At 44.2% G+C, this 25314-nt stretch overlaps 2 protein-coding genes across 8 annotated transcripts in view; one reads left to right on the forward strand and one right to left on the reverse strand.

The window, feature by feature from the left end:
* The window catches only part of LOC111148908 (enolase-phosphatase 1), a 34513-nt gene extending 19116 nt beyond the window's left edge, over positions 1-15397 (reverse strand). Inside the window, exon 1 of the mRNA XM_022505689.1 lies at positions 15098-15397. Coding sequence (XP_022361397.1) covers positions 15098-15181 — 84 coding nt within the window. The 5' untranslated portion in view covers positions 15182-15397. The remainder of the gene's footprint in view (positions 1-15097) is intronic.
* A 729-nt stretch (positions 15398-16126) lies between these two features.
* LOC111148960 (heterogeneous nuclear ribonucleoprotein D like) lies at positions 16127-21509 on the forward strand. Of its 7 annotated transcripts, XR_002640726.1 has the most exons (9): positions 16164-16784; positions 17493-17661; positions 17762-17923; positions 18398-18529; positions 18871-18985; positions 19489-19659; positions 20002-20094; positions 20468-20572; positions 21245-21509. XR_002640726.1 is itself a non-coding variant. In XM_022505804.1 (8 exons), exons 1-8 carry the CDS (start codon positions 16342-16344, stop codon positions 20070-20072), a joined length of 1275 nt encoding a protein of 424 aa, XP_022361512.1. In that variant the 5' UTR covers positions 16127-16341; the 3' UTR covers positions 20073-21509. The 7 variants fall into 7 exon arrangements, 5 of the variants coding, with proteins under 5 accessions (XP_022361512.1, XP_022361513.1, XP_022361509.1 ...); XM_022505804.1 differs by adding an exon at positions 19213-19227 and having other exon boundaries at positions 16127-16784; positions 19489-19656; positions 20002-21509; XR_002640725.1 differs by having other exon boundaries at positions 20002-20572.
* The last annotated feature ends 3805 nt before the right edge of the window (positions 21510-25314 follow it).

Raw genomic sequence — 25314 nt, forward strand, 5'->3', positions numbered from 1 at the left:
CCCCCCCCCCCGCCCCTTCAAAACCCTCAGGTTGTTTTTCAGAGTCCATAGTCTCTCATGGTTCACCTCCCCTTCCAATTTCCCTCAACTCCCTTCTCCTCTCCATCTCCCCATGTCCTCCATGTTATTTGTTATGCTCCACAAGTAAGTGAAACCATATGATAATTGACTCTCTCTGCTTGACTTATTTCACTCAGCATAATCTCTTCCAGTCCCGTCTATGTTGCTACAAAAGTTGGGCATTCATCCTTTCTGATGGAGGCATCATACTCCATAGTGTATATGGACCACATCTTCCTTATCCATTCATCCGTTGAAGGGCATCTTGGTTCTTTCCACAGTTTGGCGACCGTGGCCATTGCTGCTATAAACACTGGGGTACAGATGGCCCTTCTTTCCACTACATCTGTATCTTTGGGGTAAATACCTAGTAGTGCAATTGCAGGGTCACAGGGAAGCTCTATTTTTAATTTCTTGAGGAATCTCCACACTGTTCTCCAAAGTGGCTGCACCAGCTTGCATTCCCACCAACAGTGTAAGAGGGTTCCCCTTTCTCCACATCCCCTCCAACACACGTTGTTTCCTGTCTTGCTAATTTTGGCCATTCTAACTGGTGTAAGGTGGTATCTCAATGTGGTTTTAATTTGAATCTCCCTGATGGCTAGTGATGATGAACATTTTTTCATGTGTCTGATAGCCATTTGTATGTCTTCATTGGAGAAGTGTCTGTTCATATCTTCTGCCCATTTTTTGATATGATTATCTGTTTTGTGTGTGTTGAGTTTGAGAAGTTCTTTATAGATCCTGGATATCAACCTTTTGTCTTTACTGTCATTTGCAAATATCTTCTCCCATTCCGTGGGTTGCCTCTTTGTTTTGTTGACTGTTTCCTTTGCTGTGCAGAAGCTTTTGATCTTGATGAAGTCCCAAAAGTTCATTTTTGCTTTTGTTTCCTTTGCCTTTGGAGACATATCTTGAAAGAAGTTGCTGTGGCTGATATCGAAGAGGTCACTGCCTATGTTCTCCTCCAGGATTCTGATGGATTCCTGTCTCACGTTGAGGTCTTTTATTTATTTCAAGTTTATCTTTGTGTACGGTGTAAGAGAATGGTCGAGTTTCATTCTCCTACATATAGCTGTCCAATTTTCCCAGCAAAAAGTTCTCTGTTTTGTTTTGTTTTTTGTGTTTTTTTTTTGCTTATACATTTTCTGCAGTGACAGTGTATAATCTCTTTTTTAATTGAGATATAACTGACATATATCAGTTTCAGGTGCACAACATAGTGATTGGACAGGTACATACAATACTGCAGAATGATCATCATAATAAGCCCAAGTACCATCCATCACCACACAGATTTCTTCTTGTGATAAGAACTGTTAAGACATACTTTCTTAGCAACTTTCATATATTCAGTAACAGTAGCATTAACCAAAGTCACCATGCTGTACATTACATACCAGAACTTACTTATTTTATAACTGGAAGTTTGTACTTGCCTGAACACTTCCAAAGATGGGAATTAACGACTTTACAGGAGTGGTCCCTGTCATCTGTTAGACAGTTTCAGCAGCTGTGGGATTAAAACTGCTCCTTAAATATCTTTCTGAAGACCATCCTAGGAACTACCAAAAGTCTGGTGCTCTCACTGCTACATAGGGCCACAGGGGCTCAGAGACTGTAATTCTGGTGTCCCTATTTTCAATGCCATAAGCAGGGATGTAACCATTCCTCTCTGAAAGCAGAAGTCTTACATTTCATCATGTGCATTCAAATGAATGAATAAATGGATTGCCAGATAAGAAAAAAAAAAGTCTTCTAAATCCCATTAAGGAGAATAAACTACTTAAAGAAAGATAAACTATAATTAATTGCAATGAATCATATCACACAAGGAAAGGTTATCATTACAAGGGGCTAATAGCTGGGATAAGATTTTAAAAATAGGCACAGGGAGAGAATATCTGTTATTGTTGGGAGTTTCAGAGAAGGAAACCTGATTGGCCTGAAGTAGTAGCCCTTAGCAGTGGAAGGGAAAGGGAAGGAATTGATAATTTATTTTTTTATTTTTTGACAGAGAGAGCAAGAGCGAGCAGGGAAGGGGCACAGAAAGGAAGGCTCTTAAGCAGGCTCCATGCCCGGCTCAGCGCCAGGCTCAGAGCCCTCATAACCCTGAGATCATGCCTTGAGCTGAAAGAAGCTTGACTGGCCGAGCCACCCAGGTGCCCTGACATCCCCTTTCTGAATCCACCTGGCATCCCTGCAGGGTGACCCCTCTGAACACATGAAGAAACTGAGGTTCTAAAGGTTTCATTGCTGATCCAAAGTAAAGGCAGGACCCAAATCCAGGCCTATCAAATTCCAATGCCTGAGCCTATCCAGTTCCGTAGACGGATGACTCTGGGGAGCACCACTCACTGCGATCACCCAACCTTCCGGGATCCTGACAGTCACAGAAACTTCTAATAAAGCTCTCAAATACATTTCTACTACGAAAAATGAGACATTTCAGTTCACCTGGCAAGTCTGTAACATTTCTAATAAGTAGTAGTAATAACACAAGCAGTGTAGTAATAGTGGGTGTGACTGCCAACACTCACTGAGCCCCTACCATTCCAGGCACATCTCTGCCCATAGCCAGTCTTCAGTGACTTCATCTAATCACAAGATTTTATTTATTTATTTGACAGAGACATACAGCGAGACAGGGAACACTAGCAGGGGGACTGGGAGAGGGAGAAACAGGCTTCCTGCAGAGCAGGGAGCCCAGTGCGGACCAGATCCCAGGACCCTGGGATCCTGACCTGAGTTGAATGCAGACGCTTAACAACTGAGCCACCCAGGCGCCCCTAATCTCAAGATTTTAAATACCATCTATTGCTGATGACCCTCAAATCCATAGCTTTAGCATGGACTTTCTCCCTGACCTTACCAAGCACTCCACATTTATTCAATGAATTGATTAATGAATGGTCTTAATGAAATCATTTCAATTTGCATAAAAACCTTATGAAACAAGGGCTATTATTCCATTTTGCAGAAGCACATAAAGGTTAAGTACATATTAACAGACTATGGTAACAGTTTATTAATCAGATTTTTTTTTTTTTTTTTTTTAGTTTGAAGTGCCAGACTCCAGAGCTTCATCATCCTGCTGCAGGATCTAATGAGCTTAAACGAACCTACAATGGCTTAGACCCACACAAGGCCCCGCCAGGGAGTCAGCCAGCCTCTTGGACCATATCACGTGAACTGCCAAACAGCGGCCTGACCCCGGGTCCTTTCCAAAGTCTCACCCAGGTCCTGCTGCCTTGATGACCACTAGTATCCAAATGACATGTCTTAGTCTCTCTTTACTCAACGAAGGGTGTCAACCCCACACTTTTTAGACTTCAGAAAAGGAACTTGCAAGAAGGCCACATAATGAATCACTCAAAAGAAAATCAAGTTAATGAAACCCTCATGTACACACCCAGAGGACAAAGAACTCTTTTCAGTATTAAAGACTTCTTTGGAAAGAAATCTGTGTTTCTGAAATGGAATCCCCTGCGAAGAGGTCCCGGGGCCCCATGAGGGCCTCTGAGGACGAGCCCTCCTGGGGCCTCCCAGAACCTCTTCCTGGGGGATTCCATTTCAGAAACATGGACTTCCTTCCAAAGAGGGGTGATGGAGAACCAGGTACAGCAGGCTCCCAGGTGCTGGATTTCCCTGTCTCTGACTCCTACCTCCACCAAAACCAATTTTGAAAATCAAGAGTTAATAAATACAAAAATCAAAAGTATTACACAAAAATAAGCTTCTACTATTAGAAGAAAAGCCTTTTTTTTTTCCTTTAGTGAAGCATGGGGGTAAGCTGTAAGAATGGAAAATTTTAAGAATCATCAGACAAGGAAGGACTTCTCAGAGCTAAATACAGGATGTCCTTAAAAAGTTTATCTGAGCAAAACAAAACAACAACAAAGAAAACAAGCTTATCTGAGCAAGATAGAGGCCTACCTACATATACTTAAAAAGTGAAGGTTATATAACTGCTGTCTTTTGGGGAGTAGATTGGACATTATTTTCAATAATGTCAATTACTGTATGCACAGGAAAAAAATCAAAAGGAATGTTCACCAAATTGTTAATGGTCATGTCTGGGTGACAGAAACAAAAGGAGACATTCAGTCTCTATTATATTCTTCTATAATGTTTGCAATTTATAACAAGCATGAATTATTTTGAGGAAAAATCGGGGGGGGGGGGAACCACTTTCTTCTATATACAAAATAACAGATACAAGTTTCCATAATGATATATTTAGCTTCTTAACTTAATTTTAATTGTGAATAAAATTTCTATGTTTCATGATTTTTTTTTAAGTAAACTCTACCACCAACATGGGGCTCAAACTCACAACCCCGAGATCAAGAGTTGCACGCTCCTCCAACTAAGCCAGCCAGGCACCCCTTTTTCGTGGCTCTTAATGTCCATTTTTACCTGATTTCTTCCTTTGGACTTCTAGGTTTAGAAAAGCTGCATCAATGAAAATCCTAACGTCACTCTGGAAACACTTCGGCTAAAGTGCATGTTGTTCAGACATGATAAAGTAGCACCTTGAGGAAATCTGGAATAGCACAGATAGCAGAGGCCATGCTGGACCTCAGCCCGGCCTGTGCCCATTCTGGAAGGCACCATATAGCACCATCACCAAGCACTGGCTGAATGCCTTGGTCCTGAATTCCTATGTTTTAGATCATACTGGGTCCCAATTAATTCGTATGCACAAAGTTAAACTACATACTTATAGGCCATTACCCTAATAACCTGCCAGGCTTCCCATCTTATATGGAAACTAAACAGTTGCTATTAAAACTTAAAAATGGGGCACCTGAGAGGTGCAGTGGGTTAAGCATCTTTCAGCTCAGGTCATGATCTCAGAGTCCTGGGACGGAGCCCCGTGTCAGGCTCCCTGTTCAGCAGGAAGCCTACTTCTCCCTCTGCCCTCTCCCCAGTCGTGCTCTCGCTCTCTCTCAAATAAAGTCTTTAAAAAATAAAATTAAATAAATTAAAAAAAATAAAAAAGGCTTCAGTTTCTGTCCACAAGGAGCTCTCAGCATTGCTGGAAGACAAGACACAATTACAACCCCAAAGGCAGCAGGTGCCGCAGTGGCAAATGCACGGACCTGCAGAAAGGGGAGAGGACTCAAAAATTCCTGCTCAAACAAAGTCTGCTGAGAGCAGAAGCAAGTCTTAGCTCTGCATGCCCACAGCCTAGCCCAATAAATATTGTTTATACATAATGAGTGCATGGAACCAACCTGCACTTGGAGGAACAAAAAAGATTACCTTCCAAGCTGGAGGAACAGGGCGGCATCAAAGAGCATGGCCTGGACGGGCACGTTCAGCTGTACAGAGGGCAACAGAAGAGAGGGATAGAGAACTGGAAATCCCTGCTCACTCAAGTTCAGGAGCTGAATCTTCGTAGCCCACAGGAAAACACACAGCAGTTCCATGGTGCAAAGACATCGCCCTCCTTACCAGGTTCCATGAGGGTGATGTCTAGGTCTTAAGGACTGTGGATCCCTAGCAGAACCTGGCACGATAGGTATTCAAATAAACGTGACAGACGGAAGGAAAGATCATGCAAGTGCTATGACACAGAAGGTTCCAGAGTAAGAGACCCAAAGTTCAGGCCAGTGGAGCTTTCCATCCACCTGGTATACTGACCCAATACAGTGACTCTCCAAAGTCCCTTCCCTTGGTTTCTCCCTGAATCAACAAAGCCCCGTCACATACCACGCTGGGTCTATCTCCCCTTGGGAAACAGTACTAAGCAATGGGGAGGTCTGGGGGAAGGGGAAGCAAACCCACAGGTACTTATCAAGACAGTCTTGCCATTCCAAAGCTTCCACAGATTCTTTGAGATTAGATGTGTTCCGGGTCTCATTTTTACCATGTTTTTGACGAGGACCACAAGAGCAGAGGTGGAAGTAATCATGGTGGGAAACCGCAGAGCAGGTGGCTTTCACTAAAGGTCAGGTCCCCTCTTCCTGACTCTTCACAAGTACTGTCGGTATTAGTCTGGTTCTTCTGCGTTATAATCAGTGTTTCCACGGAGCTTTACCATCTTCAAAGGCTTCTGCATTCCACTTCATTTAACCTTCATCACCGCCATAAGCACAGCAGATCCTAGAACCTCACTCTTGCAGGTGAAAAAGCCTAATAAGTTCATAGAGTGAACGAAGACTGGAAACATGACCCAGTTGCAGTTACTGGGGTCAAAAATAAGCAGCACAGGTAGAAGAAAAGTTCTAGTTCACTGTACCTTGACACTTGTCTTCTAGCAGTTTCCTACTGAGGGCAGAATGGGCATCACATACCTCTCAGTGCGGAAAACATTAGAAGCAATACTTATCAAACAGATGTTTCACTGAAGTTGGGATATACTATCAGACAACACAAGCTCTCTTCCGAGAAAGACCATAAAATTAACACAGCAGTTTTCATGAGAAAGAAATGTCAACTTCGGGGCTCCTGGGTGGCTCAGAGAGTTAAAGCTTCTGCCTTCAACTCGGGTCATGGTCTCAGGGTCCTGGGATCGAGCCCCACGTCGGGCTCTTTGCTCAGCAGGGAGCCTGCTTCCCCCTTTTTCTCTGCCTGCCTCTGCCTACTTGTGATCTGTCCGTCAAATAAATAAATAAATATCTTAAAAAAAGAAAAAAGAAATGTCAACTTCAATAGTTCTCAATTATTACCCCTTAAAATATGCTACTAAACTATCAAAGACCATAAGAGTAAATTACAACCCTCATTAAACAATCAAGAATACATTATCCATTTCTAAAAGTATTTTAACATAAAACATACCTCAAAAGATTATTAAACACCAGGGAAGTATATAAGCAGGATTATGTGTTTAAAGGGAATCAAGGGGCGTCTGCATGGCTCAGTCCATGGAATGTGCAGATCTTGATTTCAAGCCCCGCATTAGGTGCAGAGATTGCTTAAAAATAAAATCTTCAAAGACATGCACCTGGGCCTAGGAGGTTCAGTTGATTAAGCATCTGACTCTTGATTTCAACTCAGGTCATGTTCTCATGGGTTGTGAGATCAAGCCCTGCATTAGAGGCCCAGCACGGAGCCTACTTAAAAATTTTTTAAATAAATGAAAGAAAGAAAGAAAGAAATGAGTGAATAAATAAAATCTTTAAAAATAAATAAGATGTGGTATATATACACAATGGAATACTATGCAGCCATCAACCTGCCCCCCCGCGAAATCTTGCTATTTGCAGCAACATGAATGGAACTAGAGGGTATTATGTTAAGCAAAATAGGTCAATCAGAGAAAGACAATTATCAAATAATCTCTCTGACATGAGGAATCTGAGAGGAAGGATGGGGGGTTGTGGGGGGAAGGGAAGGAAAAATGAAACAAGACGGGCTTAGGAGGGAGACAAACCATAAGGGACCTTAATCTCAGGAAACAAACTGAGGGTTGCTGGGGGTGGGGGAGAGGGAGATGGTGGCTGGGTGATGGACATTGGGGAGGGTATGTGCTATGGTGAGTGCTGTGAAGTGTGTAAACCTGGCGATTTGCACAGACCTGTACCCCTGAAACAAATAATACATTATATGTTAATAAAATAAACAAAATAAACAGAAATTAAAATCTTTATCATTTTGATTTTCAATTAAATGGGTATCTGCTACTTCAAATAAATATTATTTACAAAATATTATTTACAAGGATTTGTCTGTTTAATTCATATTTTCTAACTTAGAAAGTTTAGTTTGAGATCTTTTCTTCCCTTCAGTCTAAATCAAAACCTTGCCAAGTATCTCGTTCTCTGAAAGTCCAGCCCCTAAACACTGCCTTTACCAACCTCCATACCAACACAATCTTAAAAAAAAAATCTGCCACATCTTAAGATTGCATCCAACACCATTAATGATAAATTTCAAAACAAAAGTGGAGCCATTATAAATTCTAATTCCTATGTAGCCTAGAACTATAAAGGGATCTGCTAGAAGTATCTGTACTCATCAAGTATGGTAAAGGGGGAAATTTCCCCACTGTCAGATATCCATATCCTAAACCCCAAAACCTGTGAATGTTACTTTATATGGCAAAGGTACTGCAGGCACGATTAACTTAAGGATCAAGATAGGAAGATTATCCTTGGATTATGTGGCTGCATCTGATACAATCACAAGGGTCCTTAAAGGTCAAAGGAAGTAGGAAACTCAGAGTGAGAGACTGGTCTGAAGATGCTATGCAGCTGGCTCTGAAGACAGAGCAAAGGCCCATGAACCAGGAAATGTGGGCAGCCTCTAGAAAGTAGGAAAGGCAGGGCAATTTTTCTGCAACCCTGTCAACACCCTGATTTTAACTCAGTGAGATCCATTTCAGAGGGGTCCCTCCAGAAGTATATAACATGATAAATCTGTATTGTCCTAAACCACTAAGTTTGTGGTAATTTTGTTGCAGCAACCACGAGACACTAACACAACAGGTTTAGCAAAGCACTATTCACTTGCCCATCTGCCAGGAGACCATTCCAAAGGCTTATCACGCAGGTGCCAACTATACATACACATTCAATTAAATACACATTTAAACCAACTATCTAGATGGTCCTGTTAAGTACACATAACTCCTTGCTAATGTTCTATTCGTCCTTTAAGAACAACAGTGCAGGGGCGCCTGGGTGGCTCAGTGGATTAAGCCTCTGTCTTTGGCTCAGATCATGATCTCAGGGTCCTGGGATGGAGCCCCGCATGGGGCTCTCTGCTCAGCAGGGAGCCTGCTCCCCCCCCCCCCCCCCTACTTGTGATCTGTCAAAAAAAAAAAAAAAATTAAAAAAAAAAAAAAAAGATTGGTGCTTTCACTTTACACTTCAGTTCCGGCCGGTGATTTGCTAAAGCTGGGAAATGGCCACTGGCGTAATGCTCTGTTGTCTATCGACCAGGCTTATGCATCACATTGTTCTCTCGTACAGGGCCTTACTGACCCATAACAGTTCACTTAACCTCTGAGAGGCTGGGGCTCTGTTAACGTTGACAGACCTCCTTAGTGCATCTATACTCTCTTGCTCGGTCTACTTTACCGTGCCAGATGAGCTCTGAGAGAAGAGCAGCGCTTACAGGCCTACACACAGGTGTAACTTACAAATCTGCAAGAAGACTAAACACTTAGAGTGTGGAACATGGAGCATCACTGGGCACCTGTGACAAATTCCACAACCCGTCCCATGCCAGGCCTTCTGACTAAGAAACTTCGTTTTAGCAAGAACCCGAAATGATCTGTATATACATTCAAGTCTGAGCAGCACAGATACAAAGAACCTTTGGCTAGGGGACCCACCATGCCCCACTTAATGTATTTTAGGGGCAAAAATCCCAATCAGATCCATATTTTCAGTTAATGGGATCTTCTCAGTTATTACCAAGATTTTATTCTCAAGCATAAAGTATTCCTAAGGCATAAATGAGAAACATGTCTCCTGCCTATCTCCTCTAACAAGATTTATTGGGATGGTAGATGAAATATCGATGCAAACATATTCATTCATTTTACAGTTTTTTTTAAGGGCTAAGCACCCATTAAATGTCCTCAGCAGCCTTATGAGGTAGATACCCCCCAGTACAGCTGAGGAAATATGTACCTCATTCAGAGACATTAACTAACTTGCCATAAAACACACAGAGAGGAGCCAGCATGCTCATCCTGACCTGCACGGTGTCCAAGCCCATGGGGTCACTACTATTCTACACTACCCATCCTCGTTACCTGTGGATTCCGTACTTGCAAATTCTCCTACTCAAATTTATTTGTAACCCCAAATCAATATATACTACACTTTCCTGATCATTTAAAAATAAGGACATGTGCATGGTGGCAAACATCTGCAAACACTTCACTGTACCCATTCCCAGCACGTGACCATGTGCCTTATTTTCCCTCTCATGGTTTAAACAAGCAGCCTTTTCAGAGTCTATTTAGTGCCATATTTTTTGCATTTTGTGCCTCTGTTGGTGATTTTGCAGTTCAAAATGGCCCCCAAGCAGGATGCTGAAGCTCTGCTTAGTGTTCCTGGCACAAGAAACTGTGACGGGCCAGAGAAAATACGTGTGTTTACACAGGCCTCATTAAAGCTGGAGTCCCAGTACCGTGGCTGAGAGGTCAGTGTTAATCAATCAATAATAGACATTAAATACAGGAAACAGGAACACATACAAAACAAGGTTACATACTGATCAGTTCACAGAAATGTTGTGACCAGAGGCTCACAGGAACTTAGCCCTGTATTTTCTTTAGTGGCAATGAATCATTACTTGCTAATGCAGCGTTCTCGGTGACGGTGGAACAGAACTACCTCAACTGTCGTTGCATGTACGTTACATGTACGTGTCAACACATAACAGGAAAGCCACAAAATTAAAGAGTATTTTCAGAAGCAAGAGGGCAATCTTCTCCAAACCCAGAAACAACAGCTGAAGGTTCCTGACAAGATAACCGCAGAGACCGGTGACGGTGTTATTACAAAGGCTAACAAACTAAAAACACTGGAATAATACAATGTACAAAGTCAGAAAATGAAAACTACAACACCACAGACAAAATTCAAGTGGTGGCCCCATGGGGGCACGCAAGAGGACTCAATGGGCAAGGGAAGAGAGTATAAAACATTTGTTCGCATTTATTATTTTAATTTCATCTGCAAATTCTAATGTAAAAATAATACTATGTATACACAACTTATAATGTTTTTATTTTTTAAAGACTTTATTTATTTACTTGACAGAGAGAAAGTGACAGCAAGAGAGGAAATACAAGCAGGGGGAGTGGGAGAGAGAGAAGCAGACTTCCTGCAGAGCAGGGAGCCCGACGCCGGCTGATGCCAGGACTCTGGATCACGACCTGAGTGGAAGGCTCGCTTAATGACTGAGCCACCCAGGCGCCCCATAAATTCTTATTTTAAAAAGATTTATTTATTTACAAGAGAAAGAGAGAGAGAGAGGAGGGGAGGAGGGAGGGAAACCCAAGCCAGCTTCCTCCTGAGCTCAGAGCCTTACATGGGGATTGATCCCACGACCCTGAGATCATGACCTGAGTCAAAATCAAGAGTCTCACTGAATTGACTGAACCACCCAAGCGGCCCCACAATTTACAAATTCTACTGGCAGTGCCTGCTCCAATTCTGCTGATGGTGTGTGTACACGACCAAAACATGTTGGGAGATCAGCCCTGTACAGGATCAGACTCAGTGCCTGAAAAGAAAATCAACACCAGAGGTATGTGTCCTGCAGTGAGGGGCAGGGCTGGAGGCTGAGGATTCAGATGCAGGGGGAACATCTAAGGAAAGCTGGACTGCTCTGCTCCCAACAGTTGTGATGGCCTCACACAGGACCTCCCCCAGGCATCAATTCATGAGAAATTAATTAGCTGGTTGCAACATTCACTGCATGATCCTAGCTAGGAGGCCCTCCTGCTCCAGAAATTTGGCAATTCTATGACTCAAAGAAAGTAAGATATAACAGCTGGTAAATAAAACCATTGTTTTTTTTGTTCTTGTCTGACACGGAAGGGCTGAGGCATGCCGCAAGAGAGCTGCAGGTCGTCCGGAGAACACCACTTCCCAGACTGAGAGGATTCTAGGCAGTCCCACGAGACATCCCAGACTGTTTGTGTTATAGAGTTAAGGTGCATCATACACACATTTAACTTTAAGTGCACGGACCAAAGAAAAAAGGAGGAAAGGAAAAAAATAACCATAGTCAGTGCTGGCAATCTGTGTGTTATTCCACTCAATGGGCGTTCTGTTACCCAGTGGAACAGTCTCTGTTCTCCAGCGTCTCTTACTGTGTGAGCGGCTCAGGATGAGGCTAATGCCTGACACGACATATTTTTCATCTATATCACCAAATCCCAAACCAACTACTTCCTCTGATGCTCCAGGGAAGAAGCAGGGATCATGTTTCCACCCTAAAGGAAAAATGAATGCACGACTTACTGAAAAACAGAAATCAGTCTCCAAAGAGGAATGACTTCCTAAGGGTCTTTCAAGGACAACTTTTGACAATACTCAATTTTCACAGTATATGCTGACTACAGAACCAAATCTCCAAATAAGACTCAACAATGGTTATTGTGGTTCAAGGGTTCACTCCTAAACCTATCACCAAGAGGTGGTATAAACTGAAATTTGTTACCATATACTTTTAAGGCACTTCGTGTTGATTAAAGTGCTCTCCTATCAACTCATTTAACATACACAGAAGCCAAGCAAAGACACGGAACAAGCACGGTGGTTTCCACCTTAGAGGTCAAGTGTAATAATATAAAGAGTAGGAGTTTTGGAGCCAGAAAATTTGGGTTCAAATCCAGACATACCATTCAATTTTTAAGAATCTTAGTTTCCTATGAGTAAAATGTGGACAGTGCACACACCTCACAGAGGTTTTGAGGATGAGTCAAGTATACAAGTGGCACGTGTGTGATACTCAATGTCTGTTTCCACAGGAAGTAGAGCTCTATGTTCCACACACCTAATGTAGCTAATAAAGTCCAAAGTAGAACAAACATGTCCAATTTCCACCTCCATGCTCAGAGATTCAAGAAGGATGTGATTTAGCATCTCTTTTAAAAGGTTTAAAAGATCAGTCCTTGACATACTCTGCTACGAAGTGTTTTGTTCAAGTAAAATTTGTGAAATGTCACGCTCTTGAAGACTCATTCAGCACATATTTGAGTGTATGTGTATGATCTAAAGGCTCTGATAACTGTGTAATAAAGAAACCAGGTAAATATGTATAGCTAATATTTTCCAAAAGTGCATTTAATAATGGAATCCTTTTTGCAGAATTACTATAAATATCCACCAGACTTAATGTTCTTCTGAATATACTTTTGGAAATACTAGTTTTGATATACTAACGTGTACCAAATAAATTATAGCTTATTAGATTATAAAAGACTGAAAAGTAATGTGAATAAAGTAACAATGGATTCCAGGACAAAGCACAAGAAAATATCCTTTAAACAAAGTCCCTGAAATGAGCACTGGGTGTTACAGGCAACTGATGAATCACTAAACTCTACCCTGAAAGTAATCATACACTAACTTGAATTTAAATTTTTAAAAAAATAATGAATTTTAAAAAATAAACAAACCCCCTGAAATCATTTTTTGCAGCCTGCCTTGACTTTACCCAGTGTCAAACTTTAAAAAAAAAAAAAGTCTATTTAGGCCATGAAGGCATTTTAACTTTCAGAGAGATGTCAAAATAAGTCTACCATAAACAAAGATTTCAAGAAGTAGCTCATGTCATCTGGCAAAAGACAGGATTGGGTGGAGAGCGGGGAGTGGAGAGGTGGTGGGTACGGCACCCATGTTTTGTTGCAGAACTGATTTGCAGGACACCTGGGTGGCTCAGTGGGTTAAGCTTCTGCCTTCCGCTCAGCTCAGGTCAAGATCCCAGCATTCTGGAATCGGGCTCTCTGCTCAGCAGGGAGCCTGCTTCCCCCTCTCTCTCTGCCTGCCTCTCTGCCTACTTGTGATCTCTGTCTAATAAATAAATAAAATCTTTAAAAAAAAACAAAACTGATTTTCATGAGATATCCTAGTCCCTAATCAACTTTCCAAGAACGGTACATAATCTTATGTTGCAAGCACTCTCTCTCCTGTCATTATCCCTGGTAGAGTTCATATGGTGTGAACTATAACCCACAAAGATGAGGAATCCTTTTTTTCTGAAAACTCTGAGAAAGCGGTTATTCTGTCAGTTGTGAAGAAAAAAACAGTCAACTCCATTACCAACATGTGGTCAATTCTGAATATTTCTGCAGGTCTCTGGTGTAATTAAAAACTGCAGAAAAAAAGGTCAACCTAGGGGCGCCTGGGTGGCTCAGTGGGTTAAGCCTCTGCCTTGGGCTCAGGTCATGACTCAGGGTCCCCAGATCGAGTCCCGGGCTTCCTGCTGAGCTTCTCCGCTTCCCCCTCTCTCTTTCTGCCTCTCTGCCTACTTGTGATTTCTCTCTCTCTCTCTCTGTCAAAAAAATAAATAAAATCTTTAAAAAAAAAAAAAGTGAAACTAGATTTTTTAAGATCTTGTAATAAGATGTTATTTTGATTCTCCTAAAAAACTCCTAAGTGGTTATTACACCGGAGTCCTAAAAGTATACACTGACTTTACGTAATAATTCACATCAAGAAAATCACTCTTCACAGTTAACTTTAAAAATAAAACTTTAAAAAAATTAAAAACTCAGACTGCTCAATTTGTTCGAAGATGGGTTTTTCCTACATTGCAGACAATTATCTCTATTATTGTACGCAAACCCTTCTAGTTAATGCTTTCATCTTCGACCTCTAGAAGTCGAATAAAGCGTAGACTAGGCCCAAGGAATTCTTTTAAAAATTATGTTAGTATTTAATATTCATTGACAAATAAAATACACGGTTTTTCAAGGCCCTGCCGTAACGCAGAGCTCTAAGCTCAGGAATGAGGAGCAGACAACTGTCTGGTCAGCAGTGACGTCCCAGGATGCGGGCTTCGGGTCAGAAAGAGGGTCAAGCGTCCACGGTTTTCAGGGACACCGGACAGAGTGCAGGCATGTTCGCTCCGTGCGGAGCCATGAACGCGGCGCCGCGGCCGGTGACCCGGGAAGCGCGGCTCGGCCACGAACAGCGGTGGCGGGAAGCGGCGGGAGGAACCACCACGACCCAAGACGCCGGCGCTGCCTGAAAAGCCGTCGTTGACAGTCCGGTCCACGTTCTGCGGGACTGGAAGCCCCCAGGACCGCTTGGTCGCGGCGCCCGCCGGGCCAGGCCCAACCCGGGGCCGCCCGCGTCCCCTCTCCGCACGCGCGCGGGGCCGCCTCCGCCCCTCCCCACCCCCGCACGAAGCCGGGACAAGGGCGCGGGAGGACGCACCGGGGGCGGCGACGGAGCGTCCCCGCACCTCGCCGCCGCCCTCCTGCCGCCCGCGCCGCGGGGTCCGCCCGCGCCGCGCCTCCCGCCTCCCGCCTCCGGCCCGAGGTCTGCGAGACTCAGAGACGCCTTCGTTGGCTTCTCGGCGAACCGTGGCCGCGCTCCCTTCCGCCCCTCACCTTCACGAAAGCAATCGGGGTTGTGGTACCTTCGACGTCCAACAGGATCACGCTGACCTCGGCGGGCACGGGCAGCACCACCATCTCCCCCCCGCACGCGCCCACCCGCCTCGGCCCGCCGCAAGGGAGCGCGGAGGGTGGCGCCCACTGCGCCCCCGGCAGCGTCCCGGGCTTCCCACGGCCCCGCGAGAACGTCCACCCGCAGCCGCGTGCGGCCGAGGCCGAGGAACACGGCCGCCCCCGCGGGTGGCAGAGCCCGCAGCCCAGGCGCCAGCACCGCCCAGCTGCCGCGGCGGAGGCCGAGACCACGTGGGCCGGAAAGGGGCGGTCCTCGCGGAGAGCGGGGAGGGGGGGCGGGGCGGGGGCGTCGACGCCGATTGGCCACCGGGGAGCCGCGAACGCGATCCGTCAACATGGGACTCGCGTGGGCGGGAACAAAGAAGCGAGCGCGGGAGCCGGGCGCGCGGATGCGCGCGCGCTCGCCGCAGACTGGTAGAGCGAGCGGGAGCGGCCCGGGGCACGTGCAGACGGGAGCCCCGCGAGTGGCGCGCCGGGGATGTGAGTGCCCCTTGCCCTCTACGGCAGCTGGCCCCCTCCCCGCCCACTGCCTCCGCTTTCGCAGCTTCACAGTAGCCCGGGCGGGCCCACGCCCCTCCCCCCGGCGGCGCCCGCAGCAGAGGCCGTGCGGGAACCGGCCCGCCGGACTGCGTCGGCCCCGGCTCCGGCCACTCGGAGGGGCCCCCGCCGCGCCTCCCCGGCCCGCGCGCCGGCGGCGGTAGCGGAAGAGGCCGCCGCGCCGCGGTCCGGAGGGGCCCCGCGCGCCCGCTCGCTGCCGGGCCGGTTCCAGCCGGCTCGAGGACAAAACACGCGTGCGCGCGGCGGGGTGGGCGGGCGGGGGGGCGCGCTCGCGGTCTCGGCCGCCGGCGCCGGGCGCAGTCCGCCTTTTTCCGGGAGCTTCCCGGCCGCGGTGCTAACCGACAGCGGCGACCGCCCCGCAGCAGTGCGCACGCGGGCGCCGAGGGCTCTGGAAAAAGGCGGGGCGGACGGCTGTTCGCGGGAGCGGCCGGACCGGACGCCGGAGACAAAGGCTCCCCGGACCAGCGGGACTGTGGCCCTGCGACGGCGCCGCTCGGACTCTAGGCCCAGGACTCGTCGCCCCGTCGTGTGTTCCTCTTCCGACGCTTCTCTCGTCTTAAGCCCGCGTGCCCTCACCCACGACCTCGCTCCTCAGCGGGAGGGCCGCGATGGAGGTCCCGCCCCGGCTCTCCCATGTGCCGCCGCCATTGTTCCCCTCCGCTCCCGCTACTTTAGCCTCCCGCAGCCTTTCCCATTGGCGGCCGCGAGCGCCGCGGCAGCTCGCCCCGCTCCTCCCTTCGCTCGCTGCTAGCTCCGCCCGGCAGGGGGCGCGCCGGGCTCAGCGCCACGTCACCGCGCAGCAGCCCTCGCGATTGGCGGGCGGGGCGGCTATAAAGGGAGGGCGCAGGCGGCGCCCGGATCTCTTCCGCCGCCATTTTAAATCCGGCTCCATACAACGCTCCGCCGCCGCTGCTGCCGCGACCCGGACTGCGCGCCAGCATCCCCCGGCCGACAGCTCCGCCGCCATGGAGGACATGAACGAGTACAGCAACATAGAGGAGTTCGCAGAGGGATCCAAGATCAACGCGAGCAAGAACCAGCAGGATGACGGGTACCACACGCTTCTCCTCTCGTCCCCCTTCCCCAGCGCGCCGCACGCGCCCTCCGTCCCTCGAGAGCCGCGCGCTGCCCCGGCTCCTGCCCCGAGTCGATTCCCCGCGTGCCCGCCGGGCCCCGCTGGCCTGAAGGGAAGAGGAAAGTAGGAGACGGAGGGGGTGACTCGAGAGGCCCGCGGAAGGTGGGGGAAGGGCGGGGGAGTTGGAGGAGGAGGGCGGCGGCGGCGTCTGTGTCCCGAGTGCGCAGGCGCCGCGTGGGGCCCGAGGGGGAGGGGCGGCCCGCCGCGCCGCACGCTGCAGCTGCCGCCGCCTTCTCATTGTGTCTGTGCCGGGGCCCCCGCGCGCTGTCCGTGGGGAGGGTTTGTCCGTGTGTGACGGGTACCTGGACCCGCAGAACGCGGTGCGGGTTCTTCAGGTTGGAACGGTGCCTTGACAGCCGTGGAAGGGGCTGGGCCGCGGGGTGAGGGACCGGTCGGAGGCTGCTGAAAACGCTAGCAGCGCGGAGCAGTTCGTCGCGGAATTTCGTGTCCTGCGGCCGATGACCAGCCGCGCGGTGTCTCCACCGCGGTGGGCTTGGGGGTCTGTGGGCTGTAGGCACGGACTGAGTTGTTTGAGGACGCGGTTAAACGACCCCGCTCTGTCGTGCGAACGGAAGCCACCTTGGGGCGCTGCTGATGTTTTCCTCTCAATAACTTCATTCCTAGTAAAATGTTTATTGGAGGCTTGAGCTGGGATACAAGCAAGAAAGATCTGACTGAGTATTTGTCCCGATTTGGGGAAGTGGTGGACTGTACGATTAAGACAGACCCGGTGACCGGAAGATCGAGAGGATTCGGATTTGTGCTTTTCAAAGACGCTGCTAGTGTCGACAAGGTAGGAGCGGGCGCTCTGCGCCGGGCGGCGTCCGTGTGCCGTCCTGCAAGCCGTCGGGCGTTGGGCTGTGCACTGTGGATTAAAAACACTTGTCTTCTAGGTTTTGGAACTGAAAGAACACAAACTGGATGGCAAATTGATAGACCCCAAAAGGGCCAAAGCTTTAAAAGGGAAAGAACCGCCCAAAAAGGTTTTTGTGGGCGGATTGAGCCCAGATACTTCCGAAGAACAAATTAAAGAATATTTTGGAGCCTTTGGAGAGGTGCGCTGTGTGATTACGTCTGTGTGTTTCCTGCTCGGTGTGTTCATGTCACGTGCATCCCCAGCTTGTTAGAGAACAGATCGATGTGTCAGGTGGGGAGGAGGTTAAATGAACTGCTCAGGTCCCTTCTGGCCAATGTACCTTAATCGCTGTTTTTTCTGTGCTGGGATGGAAACCAACATCTTAATTTATTTCGGTCAAAACACAGGTGCTTTGGGGTGGTGAGTGTTTGGACTTACCAGCCAGTGGCATCTGTGGGTACAAAATGATGCTAAGTTTTGCTCTCCTCTGAACGCTTCACAGATGAATTTTTGTGGTGCGATGTTGATAATAAAGTAGGAGTTTCTGTGCAGAAATATTCTGACCAGAGTAACTCACAGTGTGTTCTGTTGAAGCTTGAGACCTTTGGCGACGTGATACCTTTCGGTAGCTTTTATCATTGGTGGATGATGGGAGTGTGCTTCTGGGTTTCAGATTGAAAATATTGAACTTCCCATGGATACAAAAACAAACGAAAGAAGAGGATTTTGTTTTATCACGTATACAGATGAAGAGCCAGTAAAGAAATTATTAGAAAGCAGATATCATCAAATCGGTTCTGGGAAGGTAAAACCATTTTGCTTCTATTAATGAAGTTTTGGGTTTTTTTTTTTTTGCTGTTTTTGTTTTTAAGATTTTCTTTGTTTATTAGATCACAAGTAGGCGAGAGGCAGGCAGAGGGGGAGGGGGAAGCAGGCTCCCTGAATGTGGGGCTCAATCCCAGGACCCTGAGATCATGACCTGAGTCCCGAAGGCAGAGGCTTAACCCACTGAACCACCACCCAGGCACCTGAAATGAACATTGTGAAGGTGGTTTTTTGTTTAGTTTAGTGAGATTTCTTAATTTGTTTTGAGAAGAATAAAATGGCTTGACAGTACAGTAAAAGAAATTTCTCATGTGTTTACAGTGTGAAATCAAAGTTGCACAACCCAAAGAGGTATACAGGCAGCAACAGCAGCAACAAAAAGGAGGAAGAGGTGCTGCAGCTGGTGGACGAGGTGGCACTAGGGGTCGTGGACGAGGTGAGGCTTAATTCTTTGAAAATGACTGCATGGTTTAAGCTGTAAACGGCTCAATAGAAATAAGCCCAGGAGAAAATAAAGCAGATTTTCAGCATAAAATGCTCAAGTTAGCGAGTAGGTTTTGTTAGTTCACTGGTTTCGCATCTTCCAAGAATGGCCACTTTTAATGGGAAAATAATACCAATTTAATGTAGTTAGGATTACGTGATAACACCATGGCATGCTAGGTTTTGGGGGCGGGAGTCCTTGTTTTAAAACCAAACAGCCAACCTGTCTTCACCTTTGTTCTGATTTTTCCGTTACATTTAGGAAGCTTGGTAATTGGCGCAGTTGGACTTTCTGTCCCCTTTTATGACAACTGGAGTAATTTTCTCAGTCAGATAATTATATAAATGTCCATTCACCTGTTTCAGATTTTCAGAGTGAGGGACAAGAACACAACATTTTGTAGTAGGATTGGGGGTCAGAAGTTGTTATCTAACAATCATTGTGCATTGTTTCAGGTCAGGGCCAAAACTGGAACCAAGGATTTAATAACTATTATGATCAAGGATATGGAAATTACAATAGTGCCTATGGTGGTGATCAAAACTATAGTGGCTATGGCGGCTATGATTATACTGGGTATAACTATGGGAACTATGGATATGGACAGGGATATGCAGACTACAGTGGTAAGAATATTTATCTTAATTTCATAAACCAGTGGTATTAAAATTCTATGTTAAAGTACAGTCCTATTCTGAAATTGTTTGTGTGTGGGTTTTCCATTCTTGAAGTGTTTGGAGTTAAGTTTTCAGGCATTTGATTGTCATCGGGTAATTATATTAATGTAAAAACTTTGGTTATAAATGTTGTAGAATATGTGATATATGACTAATTTATAATGGCTATTTAAGATACCTGGTATTTTAACATTTGGCATGCAGAGTTGTACATGTTTCTAAAGTATTTATAACGAAACCATTTTGTAGAAAACTATATCTTAATAGAATTTTTTTGTGTTTTCAAAATAGGCCAACAGAGCACTTATGGCAAGGCATCTCGAGGGGGTGGCAATCACCAAAACAATTACCAGCCATACTAAAGGAGGACGTTGGAGAAAACAGGTGTGTGTAAGAGTACAAGAAACCAGTGGAAATGTCTAATTTAATTTAAAGATCAATAGACAAATGAAAAATAAGTAAAAACAAAATATTATGTAGTCTGTTTTTACTAAATTGTTAACTTTTTAATTGCTTTATGAGCCCGTTTTGCCTAAAGTGTCTATAGATCTTTAACTTTAAAGTCTTATCTCACTTTCTTTAGTATTACAGAAAAACTTAAGAGTTTTTCTGTTTGCTTTGTGTACCAGGTGGTCTAGAGGAATAATTAAACTTTTTTAGAACTATTAACAGGTAAAGTACTGAAATGGGTACAACTTAAGGAAAACAAGAATGTTGTCTTCTAACTCTGACATTATACCTTGTTTGTACCCGCCAGCGGGAACTTCATTGCAGGCCGTGTGTCACCCTGACCACGTCTATCTCTGGGGGTCGCACGTTGCGGGCAGAGCGCAAGGCATACACCAGAAAACGCTGTCCTGTGGTATGGTCTCTTCCAACTTCATGTACCAGCGTAAAGATTAAAGTGGAAAACTTCAGACTTTGGCTTCTTTTTTAATCTTTTTGAAGATTAAGTGTCTAAACTTAACTTAAATGGTTTTTTACAGGAGTTAAAGTACATAAATGCCTTTTTACAGCTTAATCATTTTGGTCTTCTGTTTAGTGTTGTATTTCAATTGTGGAGCCTCATTTTAAGTGTTCATTCTTTAAGATTTAATGCTTGCTTTTTCTTTTTATAGCTAATAGTGAAATCTACAAACCAAAACAAGAACTTTAAAATCTGGGATATAAATTAAAGATCATATGCACAAAGCAATTTGTTTTCCTAAAATATAAAAGCTTATTAGAAATTCACGTTTGTAAAAGGGTTTTTTGGCTTACTAGAGATACTTCTAGTAGACCTTAATCTATCACAGTTTAACCTGTGAAATGGGAACATTGCATTCCCCAGTTCCTTAACTAAGTTAACTATCATTTGGGAACTCCAGGGTGAATTTATTAATGACCCAAATTATATTTGGCCATTGAGTATGCATGTGATCTTTAATTATTGAAGAAAAGAATAAATTGAGGACTTAAAACAATTCATGAAAGTGGACCTTTGAAAGCTTTCAGAGTTGCACAAATCTAATTGCTATTTTGTTTTTGTTTTTAGGAGGAAATTGCTAAAGTTATCCCATCTTGCAGGACGACATTGAAGATTGGTCTTCTGTTGATCAAAGATGATTATTTTGTAAAAGACTTTCTAGTGTACAAGACACAACTGTGTCCAGCTGTATATAGCCGCCAATTAGTTTTCTTTGTTTTTACTTTGTCTTTTGCTATCTATGTTATGACTCGATGTGGATTTGTGTTTATACAAATTTTATTTGTATGATTTCATGTTAAACCTCAAATAAATGCTTCCTTATGTGATTGTTTTTCTGCGTCAGGTACTAAATAGCTTTGTAAAAGTGTGATTTAAAATAAGCAATAATTAAGGCACAGTTTATTTTGTAGGGAGTATTGGTCCATAGGGAGAGACTGTGGTCCTTTATGAATAGCCAGCTACAGTGTCCCCCTGTTCCCCATTTTTGTTAGATGTATACTATCCTCTAAGGCTTCATTTCCCTGCTAAAAGAGATTTCCACCACACCTTTAATGTTCTTTGTGTATCTGGAGGCCTTGTCATAGGGTCATCAGTAGTGGAGGTTTTCTAGCAGACCATGAATCTTTCTGGACTGTGTCTTGGTGAAGTGCACCTTTTTGGCACAAAGCATGTTGGTAGCTCCTTTCATGAATAGAAAAGATAGTGCTTTGTTCCTGTCTCTGGGAAGCCATTAGAGATAGGCTAAATCAGGATCAGTGTGGTCTGTTAGAGCTTCAGCTAATCATAATACCCTGACTTTGTTTTCTCGATTAAAATGTCCAGATGTACCCAGGCAAAAGGCCCTGTTAAACTGTATGTAGAAGCTACAGTTCAAGAGTATCAAAAACTAATTTTAACAAGCATTTTGGCAGATAGGTGGTTAAAATTTGAGCAAGTGTTAGATTGAGGTATTTGAAGTAGTAGTGGCTGAGGAAATATAGTTGTATTCTGGTATTGTCAAAGCAAGCACCAAACTGAACAAAATGTTTTCTATTAGGGCATTTTTAGGAAGCTATATTGGGTGTTAACTGTTAATGTGGTGTGAGTTCTTAGAAAAAGTCATGGTAGTAGATTTCATCATTTTTAATGCATTAGTGCATGAGCCGAGTAGTTAAGCATACCCAAATTCAGATATAGGAAGGAGTAATAGGGGAAAGTACACTTTAAGTTTTATGTATGTCAGTGTAAATCTAAGTGACCGAGTCATTAAAACATCTTCCTGGTGCATCAGAAAGCAGTTTTAGCCCTAGATTTGGGATAATTTCCTGGGTAAACCCAAGTTTTGAATTTGAACATTCAGTGTAGTTGGATTTAAGGTTTTTAAGTTCTATTTTCTGTGGTTCCACATTAAGCTCTAGGATTGGCATACATATTCAGATGCGTAGTAGTTGACCTCACCTTCAACCAAATGTTAATTTTTTATGCTGATGAACCTGCCTTTTGTCTCATTTGGTGCCTGCAACTTTTCTCTGTTCAATGATGTTTGTACTTGCTGGCTATCGAGTTACAATGCACTTGGCCTCCTTTGCATCCTGTTTTGCTATTTGACCTTAAACCTAGGCCAAGTACCAATGTTGGTTATTGCAAGGGACTGTTCATTATATCGACATGCAAACGTTAGGGAAGGAGGAAGATTTTGATTTTAAGTTATGTTGTCAAAGTCTGTAGGTGCAGTGTCTCTAGGGCAGTGAATCCTGTTCAAATTTATGATTAGGTGAGAAGTTGACATTGAGATTGTCCTTTCCCTGATCAAAAATGAATAAAGGCTTTTTAAACAAAATCCAAACTTTTCAATCAAGTCTTGATATATATATGACTGAAGAAATACACTACATCTATAGATGACTGAGAATTACAAAGAACTGAAAGTAAGAATGCGTTTGGGTTTTTTTTCCCCAAGGGGCTTTGGACTCCATAAATTCAGATTTTAGGCTCTATGGATGCCAACTGATGTAAATTTTAAATACAGCAAGGCTAAGCCATAGGACTTCATTTGGTTGAACAATAAAGTTATCAGGGTGTCATCCAAGTATTTAGAACTAAGTAATTTGACAGGCGTGAGGGTGGAAATTCTGAGGTCCTTAAGACACAAACATAAGTAGCCTGTGTTCTTGTTAAATGTGCTTCCTGAATGGTTTTGACCGAGTTCTGTGTGGTGTTCCTCATCCTAATAGAAACTTTATTAATTTCACCGGTATTCTGTGGTCTCATAGTTATGTTTATAAAGATTATTAAGATGTCTGTTGGGATACTAACATGGATAAGCAGAGCTTTTATTCCATTCCCTGATGCAGCTTTCAGAATGTTGACAGGGACTGTCAATTGTAAATTTTAGTACTTAATTTTTAATATCTGAAAATTTCATCACTACCCTTTACAAAGATTTTCTGATAGGATGTAAACCACAGGATGCTAAGTTTCAGTGATTAAAAGTGATTCAAGGACACTGCAGGTGTACTGCAATTTTTCTGTTAACCTTTTCTATGAAGTCATTCAAAAGTACTGTCATAAAAATATGGGTTGTTTTAGGGTTAGTTGGGGTTTTGTATTTTTGTCTTGAAATAGTTTAATTTGATGTGGAATTTCAATGGATTTTGGTTGAATGGCAAGAAATAAAAATTCACCTTTGACTTCTCAACCACTGCTTTTTATAAACTAGGGTAGAGCATAGTGCTTTCCTGGGATTACATGTAAGGTACATTCTGAAAACTTGATCTATGTTTAAGTGGTAGCTTAATCTGGTTTTATTTGCGTACTCAAATGTTTAAGAGGTTTACCCCTCAAGCACCTGGTTGGCTTAGTGGAACATGTGTCTTGATCTCGGTGTTTTAAGTTTGAGACCCATATTGGGTATAGAGATTACTTTTGAAAAATCTTAAAAAAGATGTACTCCCATTTTGGTGGAGGTATATCCATCTCACAGGATGTTGGGACTGAGTTGTAGTTTGAAAAAGGATATTCAGTATACTCTCATTTGTTATTTAAAATGTAGAAATTTCAAATAATGTTTTAGGGTTTGAGTTTATCAAAGACCAACACAAATGAGAAATACATGAGAAACACTGTAGACAAGTTTCCTTATGCTACTCTAGTGGTTATATCTTGAGAATCTAACCAAAAATGAATTTTGACCCCCAAAAAGATGCATGTCTATATATATTTTAAGTACAGTTTTCAGAGAAATTATCTTTGAAAGCCATCTAGTTTAAAAGGCTCTTGAGGTTGTTGGCTTTAATGGTAATGGACTAAAGTTTATTGAATTTGCTACCCTTGATGAAGTTGCACAAAGGTGACAATGGGGGCTAAATGGTATTTTAGGGTAGTTCCAACTTTCCATTACCAGGACACCCTTTAATATATTCTTTCACAGACTCGGGGTTTTTTTTGTTGTTTTCATTTTGTTTATTATTGGGGTTTGGTTTGTTTTGTTGAAAGCACAGGGGAAGGTCGGGGAGATAAATCTCAACCAGGCACCACGCCCAGCCCAGAGCCCAGTGCGGGACTCGATCTCACAATCCTGAGATCATGACCTGAGCCAAAATCAAGAGTTGGATGCCTAACTGACGGCCCCATGCAGGCCCACCGCCCCCCATTGTGTTTTGAATGGCTGTATGTTTATCAACTACATTGCTCACTATGTAATGATGCTTCTATTAAAAATCCACATAGGGCATCTGGCTGGCTCCATCGGTAGAACATGCAACCCTTGATCTCGGGATTCTAAGTTCGAGCCCCACGTTGGGTGTAGAGATTATTTAAAAATCTTAAAAAAAAAATTAAAAAAAAAACAGCTGTCAATCAGAATTTCCCACAGTATGATAATTGGCATCATATCACCAACTACAATGCCAGCTAAGACCAAAAAATCTTCATTAGCTTGTCCAGGTTTTTAAAAGTATTTCTATCAGACTTTTAAAATATTGAAAGTAAGTCTTAAGAATTTTCATTACTACTTTCTAGGACTTTAGCACTCTACCGACCACATTATTGAAAATAAGGAGAAACAAAATGCATTTTTAAGTACATTTCATATTCTAGGGAAAAGTCATTTTAAAATACTTTAAATAACTATATTGTTACAGTTACCCGTACTAAAC

Source organism: Enhydra lutris, unplaced genomic scaffold (assembly GCF_002288905.1).
Source record: "Enhydra lutris kenyoni isolate GAN:26980312 unplaced genomic scaffold, ASM228890v2 scaffoldscaffold21, whole genome shotgun sequence".
NCBI classification, from domain to species: Eukaryota; Metazoa; Chordata; class Mammalia; order Carnivora; family Mustelidae; genus Enhydra; species Enhydra lutris.